We start from the raw sequence: 12,671 nt of genomic DNA, 5'->3' as shown, positions 1-12,671 counted from the left end.
CTTACTCTTTTATAAGAACACTCTTATGAAAACTAACCAAAGTCCCATAAGCAGTACATGTCTGGATGTGATTATTCATTTTGTTTCTGTTTTTACAGGGGTGCCATTATCTACTCAGTGGGGACCTCAAGGCTATTTCTACCCAATCCAGATTGCACAGTATGGGTTAAGTCATTATAGCAAGAATCTAACTGAGAAACCCCCTCACATAGACGTGTATGAAACAGCAGAAGACAGGGACAGAAACAGCAAACCTAATGACTGGACTGTGCCAAAGGGCTGCTTTATGGCCAGCGTGGCCGACAAATCTAGATTCACCAATGTTAAACAGTTTATTGCTCCAGGTAAGTTATATACTATATGTGTCTGCTAATTTTATGAATTTTATATTGATTCATAGCCCCTGGTACTCCCTTTAAAATTTTACTGTGGATCTTAAAATCATATTAGCAGACCCTTAATATTATATAAGTAAATAAATGTGTTATATAAGTAAATAAACAAATGGTGTCATCCAAGTGAAATCTCTAATAAAGGAATAGCTTAAAAAAAAATCAAGGTTATTGCTGGGTATGGTGGTACACACCTGTGATTCCAGCAACTTGGGTGACTGGAGGCAGGAAGATCATAATTTAGCAAGACTCTGTCTCAAAGTTAAACTAAGTAGGTCTGTGGATATAACTCAGTGATAGAGGACTGCTGGTTCAATCCCCAGTAACAGGAGAAAAAAAAAATCCAGGTTATATAAAGGAATATTTATTATGTGAAAAGCTTAGCTGTAGAGATTATGGGACTAAGTATGTAGTTCAGTGGTAGAGCTTTTGCCTAGTATGCCCCAGGTCGTGGGTTCAGTCCCCAGCATCACACACACACACACACACACACACACAGACACACACACACACACAGAAAAGCGGTATCACTACAGTGTGTACCTCCAGGGTTCCATATCCCATAGGAATGAAGTTTTGGTGTTTGATTTTTGCATTGTTAGGGATTGAACTGGGGCTTTGCACAAGATAGGTAAGCACTGAACCACTGAACTATACCCTCAGAACTCCTTGGTTTATTTTAATATTTCAGTACAGTTTATATAGTTTATTTGTAATGTATATTATTTTATAGTTTATTCTGCACCAAGGTAGAAATTGTTTTATGGAAAGACCCATCCTTTCCTTTGCATGTTTTTATCATTAGCTTTTTATTTTTTCAAGAAAATGTAGCATTACCAAGTAGACATGCTCCCTTATTGAATTTTGTTAATGTACTAAATTATCTCAAACTTCATATAAAACCATTTTCATTAATAAAATCACTTATAAAATCAAATTAACTTTATGCAACATTTCCCCTTTTACTAAGACAGTCTCATTAATTAGGATGTAATGTATTTTTCTGCGCTAATCAATATCCATGAGAATTAATGACTCCATTACTTAAAAAGACAATGAAATAATCTCAGCACCTCTGGCTTAATTCTCTGTGGGGAAATGTTGTTAAGATCAGAGCTCCCCGCTCCCACCAACCTTGCAGTCAGTAAATAAAAAGAGAGGAAAAGTTTTAAGACCTCTTCTATATTCTTTTCTTGTCCTTTATTGATGACTGTGTAATTCATAGACCTTGAAAGCCACAATATAAATCAACTCATTCTAGATGGCCTTAAGTAATGGATTTATGAGTGCTTAATGCAGTGCAAATAATGGATGACCTTTAGTTTTTATTCCATGGCTAGACCTTCTTTTCTCCCATGGTACTCTGTGATATTCCAGTACTTGGAACACTTTTGCTTATTAAACAATAGGCTTCGCTGGATGAGAAGTTACAAGAAAATGTTTTAATAATGTTTTGCTTGGGTTATTGCAGTGGGGAAGTGTTACACTGAGCAAAACAACATTTAGCTTTGGGTGCACCCAAGGAGCTCAGTTTTATATTCCTTAATTGGTCTAGATTAGGGTAGAAAATAGCAACCCTCATCTTGATTTCCTCAGATATCTGGGAGTTTTTCTTAAAACAATATTCTGAACTCTATCCTATTTAGAGCAGCAGATTTCAGTGTACACTTTTAGGTGCTCTGGGAAATATAGAAGATAGGTTCTCACATTCTACATGAGGGATCTTGATCTTAGCCTTTCAATCTGTGGCCAGTAGCTCAAGGTAAACTACTTCCTAAGGTGGTTGTAAGCATATATAGGAAGGATCTCTGTGACAGCTGCTGTGCCAGTGGGACATACCTACTCAGAGTTAGCACTTCCTGTTGGTTAAGTGTGATAGCTGGGAGTGGGATGCAGGTTTTGATATCCTGGGTGTTCTGTAGTTACAAGTCTGTGAGAGGGAATGAATTTAGTTACATGAGATTTACTACTCAGCAGAGCACGGTAAGGGAGTCAGGTTTGAGAGATGAGGATATTTAGAAGACACAGAGTTCATGAAAGGTAAATTCAGAGAATCACTGTTGAGAAGAAATTTAGAATTGTACCTTAAAGCATATGCCTAAGTGAGGCGAGGCTTTGGAAGACCAGGAGCTGAATTGTGTTGGCCTTTTATTTTTACTTTCTTTACCTTGAATTTTTTTCCCTGAAATGGAACAAAAGCATCTAAACAACCATTATATGAATCCGTAACCTATTTTTATCATTTGTTGAATAATATTTTCTTTTTCTGATTTTAAAATTGAATAAAGTTAAACTTTATGCCTGTTCTATCCTATTAAATTTATTGTTTCCTTTTCCAAAACATTCTTTGTTTCATTTCCAGGACCTCGCCTTCCCCTCCTATCTCTGTAACCTTTCTTTTTTAGGCTCCTTGCAAGCTTCTTCTCTTCTGCCTTGATCCTCATCTCTCTCAGTGTTCTTTAAGGTTCTAAGTAGGACCTATTCTCATTCCACATAGTAAACCTGTTGATTAACGATAACAATTTGCATTCTATATGAAGACATTGATTTTTCCAACCTTATTGAGGCATAATTGGCAAATAAAAATTTATTATATTTAAGACATATAATGTGATGCTTTGATATATGTTTTATCTTGTGAATTTATTGCCACAGTCAAGTTAGTAACACACCTATCACCTCACATGGTTACCTTTTTTGTGCACATGTGGTAGTGAGAGTATCTAAGATCTCTACTAGCACATTTTAAGTATATGGTACAGTATTATTATCTGTAGTCACCATACTGTACATTAGATGCCCAGAACTTATCATCTTATAACTGAAAGCTTATATCCTTTGACCAACATCTCTCCATTTCCTCCACTTCCCAACCACCATTGTACAATCTGAGTTCAGCTTTCTTAGATCCGTATAGTATCTGTCTTTCTCTGACTTACTTCACTATCATTATTCCCTCAAAGTTCATCTATGTTGTTGCAAATGGCAGAATTTCCTTGTTTTTATGACTGGATTATATTCCACCATACATATCACCTTATCCATCCATTATTTCTGCACACTTAGGTTATTTCCATATCTTGGCTATTATGAATAACCCTGCAGTTATGGGAGTTCAGTTATCTCTGAGATACTGATTCAATTTCTTTTGGGTATATACCCAGAAGTGGAATTGCTGGCTCATATGGTAGTTCTATTTTTAATTTTTTGAGGAACCTCAATGACTGCCAATTTACATTCCCATTCACAGTGCACAAGAGTTCCCTTTTTTCCATATCCTCACCAGTACTTTGTTAGCATTTGTCTTTTTGATGATAGCCTTTCCAACAATTGTGAGATGATATTTCATCATAGTTTTGATCTACATTTCCCTGATGATTAGGGATGTTAAACACCTTTTCTTGTACCTTTTGGCTATGCATATATCTTCTTTGGAAAGATGTTCATTCAGATCCCTTACCTGTTTTTTAACTGATTATTTTTCTATGGAGTTATATGAGTTTCTTACATATTTTAGAATATTAACTCCTTATCAGATAGATGTTTTACAAATACTTTCTCCCATTCTGCAGGCCACCTTTTCATTTTGTTGATTGATCCTTTTGCCATGGAAAAATGTAGTTTCATATAGTCCCACATTTTTGCTTCTGTTGCCTGTGCTTTTAGTGTCAAACCCCCAAAATCATTGACAAGATCATTTTAAAATGTTTATCATCCTTTGTTTCCTAAAGTATGTGCATGTACCCTATGTGCCAAAAATAAAGCTACAGTAACTCCTAGGAATGGCTGTTCAGAAAGTGTAGGGGTCAAAGATTTCATACAATAGAAAAATTAGAACTTCCTATTAGCAGATTTGAAGTAGGAGTCTTCAGATAGCATATTTCCAGGAGCCTTCAGAACCTTACCATACGACTTGCTACCATTCAAATCCTCCTGAGTGATGTTGGCAGGTTATTTAACCTCCTGTGTAGGTCTATAAAATGAAAATTAAAAGACCTGTTTCATAGAATTGTGAAGAATACAGTTGTAGGTTGCTTAATTGAAATAGAAGATTGTTCTCTATATGACTCAGTAACCCCCTCTGCTGGTGTTAACATTTTAGGAAAAATACTAATGAATTTTTTCAAAGGTCATATCCCATGACATCATTCATTCTTGAATTCCTCAGACTGATCTGGTATATTGAGACATTATAAGGTGATTTATTTAACCATGTCATTTCATTACATTTTTATAAATAAATTGAGAATTAGAACAGAATTCTGAGAGGAAATGAATTCTTCAGTTTCCTCTCATTTGTACTTCTAAAGATGGGTCATTGTTATCCAGTTTGGCCAGCATAGATGTCAGAGTTAATAATATTGTCTGATGAATGAGACATTACCCTAAGAATGAAAAAATAAGGAGCACTCAAGATAGTCTGCTCTTGCAGAATATAATTTAGTATTGAGTGATTCATAAGTCAATTCAGAATCCAACAGTGTTTCAGCAAAATTGTGCTGAACTTCAGACTCCATTTCACTCTGGAAGCAGGAAAATGCTAGTTAGGAGAGAAAGTATGTGTTGGTATTTTGCCAGATAAGATAGGTTTTTGCTCTTTTAAAGGTTACTTGTAAAATCAAATTTTAAAATGTCATTCAAAGCTTTATTTGAGACATAGGTCTATCATGACATTCTCATTTTGTTTGCCTTTTTCCCCCCGCCTTTTTTTTTTTTTTTTGGTGGTGGAGTACAGGGGATTGAACTCAGGGGCACTTGACCACTGAGTCACATCCCCAGCCCTATTATGTATTTTATTTAGAGACAGCGTCTCACTGAGTTCCTTAGCACCTTGTGGTTGCTGAGACTAACTTTGAACTCACAATCCTCCTGTCTCAGCCTCCCAAGCACCTGGGATTACAGGCCTGTGCCACCATGCCTGGCTCCACATTTTTTATTGGTGCATAGTAGTCGTACATAGTGGTGGGATTTGTTGTTACCTATTTGTATGTGCACACAATCCCATAATAAAATTTGACCAGTATCACTCCCCAGCACCTACCCACTCCCTCCCTCTCTTCCTTCCTCCCTTTGGACAGTGTCCTCCTCATTCTTACTACTGCTTCCATGATTGTTCCATTAAAATGGAGTAATTAAGAACCTGGGGCCACATGTTTCCATACTGATAGAATCTGGTGCTACAAATTAAATAACGAACTCAACATGCTGGCATTCTCCAAGTTGTTCACACCATATACACTCATAAGTTCACATTTCTAATTTTTACTTCCAGTGACATGCTAAAGATTTCCTCAATGACTTCCCAAAGCAGAGATATGATTTTATGATTGTGTCTAAGAGAAATAACCCTTCCATTGATACTCTCCTGAGGATGCCATTCACAGCATTTGTCTTTCTTACAGTCTTTGAACTTGGGTCCAAAAAATCTGGATTCTAGTCACTACTCTACCTCTAATTAGCTTTTGGCCTTGAGCAAACCCTTATTTACCCTTACAAAAATCTACAAAACCTGCATATCTTTATCTCAAATGGAAATAATTCCAGCTTTAATAGCTTCAGAAGATAATTTTAAGAATCAAATGAGAAAATACATGTGGAAATTTAAGCTGTATAAAGATCATTTTATTGTTTTCCTTTAAAAATTTGTACCACCTGTAGTTTTGTTATTGTTCTTACTGCTCCTGTTTTGTTTTTGATATGCTCAGTTTCTTTGGAGATATAACGGTAGAATATATACGAATAGAGCAGTATTCAGAAAGTCGTCTTTTTGAGAATTCATCATTGTACTATATCGATGATGCAAGTGAATGTTCTATTTAATAATTTGTCAGATGAAACAGCTTTTACTATTTTATTATGTGATAATTAGTGATAGTAATCACTATCCCTATTACTGCATTATAAACCATTGTCTTTTTAAAAAATTCTCACAATTACTTTGCAAAGTAAAGTAATAACTATTTAACAATGAAGAAATCAAGGCTGAAAGAGGTATATTTTGTTTTCTCAAAGCTAGTGGTAGAGGAGAAATTCATGCTGCCCTCTCACACACACATTCTTACTTTTTCTATATGAGTCCATTGCTTAACTTTCAGTAATTCTATTCTGAACTCTAGAGAATATCAAAAGCAAACTTACCCTTTTCATCATTAAGGACATGTATTGTGAAGCCATATTATATAACAACACTTTGTACCTTGGGCATGTTACATAACTTTTGTGTGTCTCAGTTCTTCAGCCATAAAGTTGGAGCAGTACTAGCACCTCTTATAATTAAGAGAATTAAATGAGTTAATATATATAAAGTACTTAAAACATAGTAAGCACATATTAGATATTAATTAGATTAGAAATTGAAAACTTGTATATGGCTAGTCTTTCTAGAACTTCTAACCTTTCTTTTGAAATATGTGCTGGGCTAGCTTTTGGTTATTTTTTCCTTTTTGCAGAATGGGTATACTAGAATAGTCATTGATTACTGATAGCTGGCATTAGATCTAGAAAAGACAATTTGAAAATACCCTTGTAACTTGCTCTAAATCCTTTAAACCAGACATGGCCAAAGGTCTGAGCTTTGGCCCAGTGCTCAGAAGCTATCATGAACTCACCAATTCTGTCTTTTGTTTATGGTTAATTTAGTTAAAACACACACACACACACACACACATAAATAATGCTATGATACACAAAATGCCCAGGTCTTAATTTTGTATTGTCAGTGGTTATCAAAGATAAATTGCAATTACATTTCAAATACAAAAGTGCTTTTATACTAACAGTCTTTGTTGGTATTTTTCCCTCTACAGAGACCAGTGAAGGTGTGTCCTTGCAACTGGGAAACACAAAAGATTTTATTATTTCATTTGACCTCAAGTTCTTGACAAATGGGAGTGTGTCCGTGGTTTTAGAGACTACCGAAAAGAATCAGCTCTTCACTGTACATTATGTCTCAAACACCCAACTGATTGCTTTTAAAGAAAGAGATATATACTATGGCATTGGACCCAGAACTTCATGGAGCACAGTTACCAGGGACCTGGTCACTGACCTCAGGAAAGGAGTGGGTCTTTCCAACACAAAAGCTGTCAAGCCAACCAAAATCATGCCCAAAAAGGTGGTTAGGTTGGTTGCAAAAGGGAAGGGATTCCTTGACAACATTACCATCTCCACCACAGCCCACATGGCTGCGTTCTTTGCTGCTAGCGATTGGCTGGTCCGGAATCAGGATGAGAAAGGTGGCTGGCCAATTATGGTGACTCGTAAGCTAGGGGAAGGGTTTAAGTCTTTAGAGCCAGGGTGGTACTCTGCCATGGCCCAAGGGCAAGCCATTTCTACATTAGTCAGGGCCTATCTGTTGACAAAAGACCATGTATTCCTCAACTCAGCTTTAAGGGCAACAGCCCCCTACAAGTTTCTGTCAGAGCAGCATGGAGTTAAAGCTGTGTTCATGAATAAACATGACTGGTATGAAGAATACCCAACCACACCTAGCTCTTTTGTTTTAAATGGCTTTATGTATTCTTTAATTGGGCTGTATGACTTAAAAGAAACTGCAGGGGAAAAACTTGGGAAAGAAGCAAGGTCCTTGTATGAGCGTGGCATGGAATCCCTTAAAGCCATGCTACCCTTGTATGATACTGGCTCAGGAACCATTTATGACCTCCGTCACTTCATGCTTGGCATCGCTCCCAACCTGGCTCGCTGGGACTATCATACCACCCACATCAATCAGCTGCAGCTCCTCAGTACCATTGATGAGTCCCCAATCTTCAAAGAATTTGTGAAGAGGTGGAAAAGCTACCTTAAAGGCAGCAGAGCAAAGCACAACTAGAGCTCAACCAAAATCACATTTCAGCCTCTTCTGAACCCAGAAACTACAGGCTCTGTCTCAGCAGAGCACAGGCACATTTTAAAAGGTCGTGCACTAGGTTTTTGTGGATTAAAGCAAAGTGATAAGTGATCCTTAAAACCTATCTTCTGAAATAATTGCATTCCATGGGTTGGGTGTTTAGAAATGTAGGAGGCATTTAGAGCAGAGTTTAGTCGGCAAACGAGGTGTTTATCGTAGCCTTGCTTGACTCCTCGTGCAGCCCCACAGGTGGTCCAGTCCTGCCCCAGCGTGGGAAAATCATGGTAAGTAGCTGTTACTGACCAGCTTAGCACTTACCTGGGAACTTGGTATGGAGTTCTTTTAAAATGTGATTATTTATATTTATATTGAAAGCAGACTTTTCAAAAAATTATGTGCTGTAATACAGTAAAAAATGTACTTGTAGCCTGGATAGTGGACTGTGTTCAACTTTTTAAAAAGCTGTTTCTTTTCTATAGATTCATTTCTTGGGGGTGAATGAACATTTGTTGCATTTATTCAATTTGTTATATATGGAGAATATTTTGAATTATGGTTTTCTTGAAATATGTAAATTAAAAACACAACCAGTGTTCAGGCTTCACAGTTATATAATTTAAGCACAACTAAAATGGAACTTGTTGACTGCACAAGAAATTACAAAAATGTTATCTGTTTTGTGAAACTTGATCTACAATCAGTAAAAGTTTGATAATCAGTCTGTCCCTCCCTCAGCCCCCAACGTGATGGTTTCTTTCTTGTCACTATTTGGAATCATATTTCATTTCAGACTACACTTTGGGAGTTTTGTTCATGGGGAGGGGAGCATCTGGGGAGACATTATGTGGAATATTTATTACAAACCTAAATTTGGAAGGGCACTTGTAACTTTAAGCCTACCATCACTTCCTTTTAGGATTCCCCGCCCCCACACTTTAAGGAAAAGTACTAGGTTAAATATATTACATACATGAATCATAGTAAAGTTTTTTTTCTGCCTAGATTATTTTTGATTATCGTTTTCAAAACCATTGATTCTGTCATTGTTTTTCCTTTGAAATTTAATTTTAAATTGTTCCAGCTGTTAAATAAAAGAAATGCTACTGTGTTTGCTGCCCATGTATAATCAGAGCTTTATTTAGGTTATTTGTCATACCAAACCTCACATAAATAGGTTTCATAGCCCTCGGACCACGGGCAATGTCTGCTATAGGGCTTCAGCTATTAGGTTAAAACAAAGGAGGTTGATTTTGCTCTGGTTTTTGTTTTAGGGTATGATAATGCACCAAATCAATACTATAACCTGCAGTTTGGAAACAGGAGACCCCACACTTCCAAGGGACTGATAAACACAATGCAGTTTATTTGTGACCTCTATCAGATAGACATTTAAGAGCCAGATGGATTACCTGCCTACACACTGTATCTTAATTAATTCAGCCTACCAACCACTACTTAGAAGCTGGGAACATGTGTATGTGATATGTATCTAAACCATAATAGCACGTAAGGGAGCAGGAGTCAAGAAGGTTGAGCTCTACACTGAAGGCAAATTCAAACTGGCCGTAGAAAAATAAGCTTAAACTCCCAATTTTTATGGCCACAACTCTTAATTTTGCCCACAACAACAGTTGTGGGTTATTAGGCTTTACCCTAGCTTTTAATCTTTGTAGTTCTTATGCATTGGATGACTCAGCAATGTTTAAAGATATAAAATGTGTTTTATTGTCTTGGCAATAAAAATGAAGACTCCCTCTTTTGTTTTCAATGCCAGTACTCGAAATAAACTTTATCCCATCTGAGAACCTTATTCTTCATCATATTTGTTATTATTTAGAACGGTCCAGACTTCTGCTCCGTGTTTGCACACTGGTCTTCAGATTAGGGGAATCAGTGAAAACAATATGGTACTGCTTCTGTGACAAATATCAGTGCCTTAACAATATGGCCGTTCTTTCACACTAAAGAAGGAAAGATTTTTTTGATCTATAAATGACATTGCTATTTCACTGATTTTACACTGCCTGCCTTCCACATTGCAACAGCAACTTGATTTGTCCTGTGATCCCAGAATGTTTTAAGAGGATGAGTTGAACCCATAGCAGCATTGTCAGTACAGATGCTTGTCAGAACTTCAGGATGCCTCAGGATCACCTGGGAGCTTATGGAAATGTAGATCCCAGATATTTTAAATCTGCCTGTGAAGCATGATAATCTGCATGTTTAACAAGCATTCAGGTGATTGTGATGCTGGAGAGCTGGGGCACACATGGAGGGACTGGGATCCTCCACTGCATTTTTTCTACAAACAACTACTGTGTTTGGGGTTTTAAATCATGTAAAATGCTTTCTTAGTTTAGAGAGAACAGGGAGGGTCTTCTAAAGTTTTGATTTGTTCCTTTAGATTTCTCTTTAAGATTATAGGTTTGTTTTCCACTTACCTTGGGTTAGCATTGATGTTAAGTCTATTGCCACTTCAGTTGTAAAACAAGCCAAAAGTTTCTGGACGAAGGTCAAGTTTGACCCGTTAGGAGTTATTGTACATAAACACTTCACCCAAGAACCATGCAGTGTACATGAGCAAATGCAAAATGACACACAAGCACAACTCCCCAGAGGTGGCGGTCCCTTTCCTTTGTGTTATGCAAACTTTCACTGAAAGCTGCTGTTTTCATCCTTGTAACTGTTTTTCTTGTTTCTCCTCCACTGTACATGTGGGTTATATACCATGTGTTAAATATGCAATAAAGTGTTTACTGGATGCCCTTCTGAAGGGTAGTCCTTTGTAAAGCTGTACAGACTTTGCAGTTTAAGCACAATGTGCACATGTTAGTTTTATATACAGCAAAACTTGATTTTTTGCAGATGGAAAGGTATTTTGTTTCTCTACAAAGTAAATGGATTGTTTGTGCTTAATGTAAAGCTGCTTTATAAAATTGTAAAATAAAGTTTGTATCTTAAAAGGAATACACCCGGACATTTCTCTTTCTTCTCTGATTATCTTAAAACTTTGAGCCCTGCAAGCTGATTGCTGACCATCATTTCCTTTTCAACCTGTGGCATCTAGTGAGGCTGAGATAGGAGAGAAAAGAAGGATAGATAGAAGACATGCAGGAATACAAGAGGGCCCAGGATTTAAAGTCCACTTTAATGGATTAAAAAGTCAGGTTTAAAAGTCACTTTCACATACCTTGATCACAAACAGAACTATTAAATCAATTATTAGACTTATCTACAGGTACTATGTTCAGCAAGTGGAACGCATCAAAAACAGAAGGATGAAGATAACCCTTCCATCCCAGTAATGGCCAATATGTCCTCTTACCAACACAAAAACTAAGAACACCTTCTTAGAGGACGTCCCTATACTACTGGTCGTACGTGTTTAAACATGCTTAGCTAAGATGTGACTAGTGGGCGCCTCCCTGCACGCTACCCTGTCTCAGAGTATACGCTACTTCCTATCAATACAATCAATCTGTGCCTCACTTTGACCCATCCTCAAATTCCTTTCTGCAGCAACATGGAGTACACTTAGGACCTGAGTTGGAGTCTACCTCCCTTTAGGGGACCTCCTCAGGACCACACCATCCTGATGACAAGACAACAAGTGTGGTCTAGATAAGCAATACTAAGTGTCCTACAAAGAGGGGAACAAAACATTTAGCACCCTGGCTTTAAGGAGCATTAGTCTACAGGGGTACCAAAGCACATAAAACTGTCAAAAATAAAATGCTACGCTGTGTGGTCAGTCAGTTGTTCACTCAGGCTGGTAACTGATGTAGATTCATTCTGAGAGTTTTGTACTTCCTATATTTTCTATACTTTCCTCTTCAGAATGATGAGCATTATTTAATGTTTTCTCTCCCCTCAGAGAATAGTGATTTAGGTTCCCAAATACATATGAAACCAGTCTATGACTTCATGGTATGTTTCAGTGCACCTTTTTTTATCTTAAACATCTGTACTATTTTTGTCATGGAATTCCTATTGATCACCCATCAGCTTTTTTCTGCTGATGAATGTTCGGATTTTGACAAACTGCTAATCAGCATTCTCTCCAGCTGTTCCTTCTCTACCATCCTCAGTTGGGAAATAATCATAAGGTTGCAAACAGTCTTGGACTGAATGGGTCTTGGCTACTCTTGTTTGATTTTGCAGTTTGTAACAGAAGTGTTAATGCCATTGGTCATGCCATTTTAGCACAGAACATCTCATTTTTGTTTCCCCATTGCCCCTGATGAGGGGGCAAGGCCCTCCAGGCTACAGGGGACTGAATCTGTAGACTGACAAGCGCTCCTTTCCTGCCTCCTTACCCACAGGGCTCTGATCACTGCTGCAACAGTTTCTTCCCCAGGAATCCAAAATTGGGATGGATCAAAAACAACAACAACAACAAAAAAAAAACCTGAAGCAGATACATCATGAAA

At 37.3% G+C, this 12,671-nt stretch overlaps 1 protein-coding gene across 2 annotated transcripts in view; it reads left to right on the top strand.

Annotated features, from left to right (window-relative positions):
• Glce (glucuronic acid epimerase) overlaps window positions 1–11,202 on the top strand; it is an 86,120-nt gene extending 74,918 nt beyond the window's left edge. For both annotated transcript variants that reach the window (XM_047541182.1, XM_047541181.1), the window contains 2 exons: window positions 99–344; window positions 7,199–11,202. In XM_047541182.1, coding sequence (XP_047397138.1) covers window positions 287–344; window positions 7,199–8,223 — 1,083 coding nt within the window. In that variant the 5' untranslated portion in view covers window positions 99–286 and the 3' untranslated portion in view covers window positions 8,224–11,202. The remainder of the gene's footprint in view (window positions 1–98; window positions 345–7,198) is intronic.
• The last annotated feature ends 1,469 nt before the right edge of the window (window positions 11,203–12,671 follow it).

Source organism: Sciurus carolinensis, chromosome 2 (genome assembly GCF_902686445.1).
Source record: "Sciurus carolinensis chromosome 2, mSciCar1.2, whole genome shotgun sequence".
Lineage (NCBI taxonomy): Eukaryota > Metazoa > Chordata > Mammalia > Rodentia > Sciuridae > Sciurus > Sciurus carolinensis.
The sequence above is the reverse complement of the archived record's forward strand: the minus strand, read 5'-3'. Positions and strand labels throughout refer to the sequence as shown.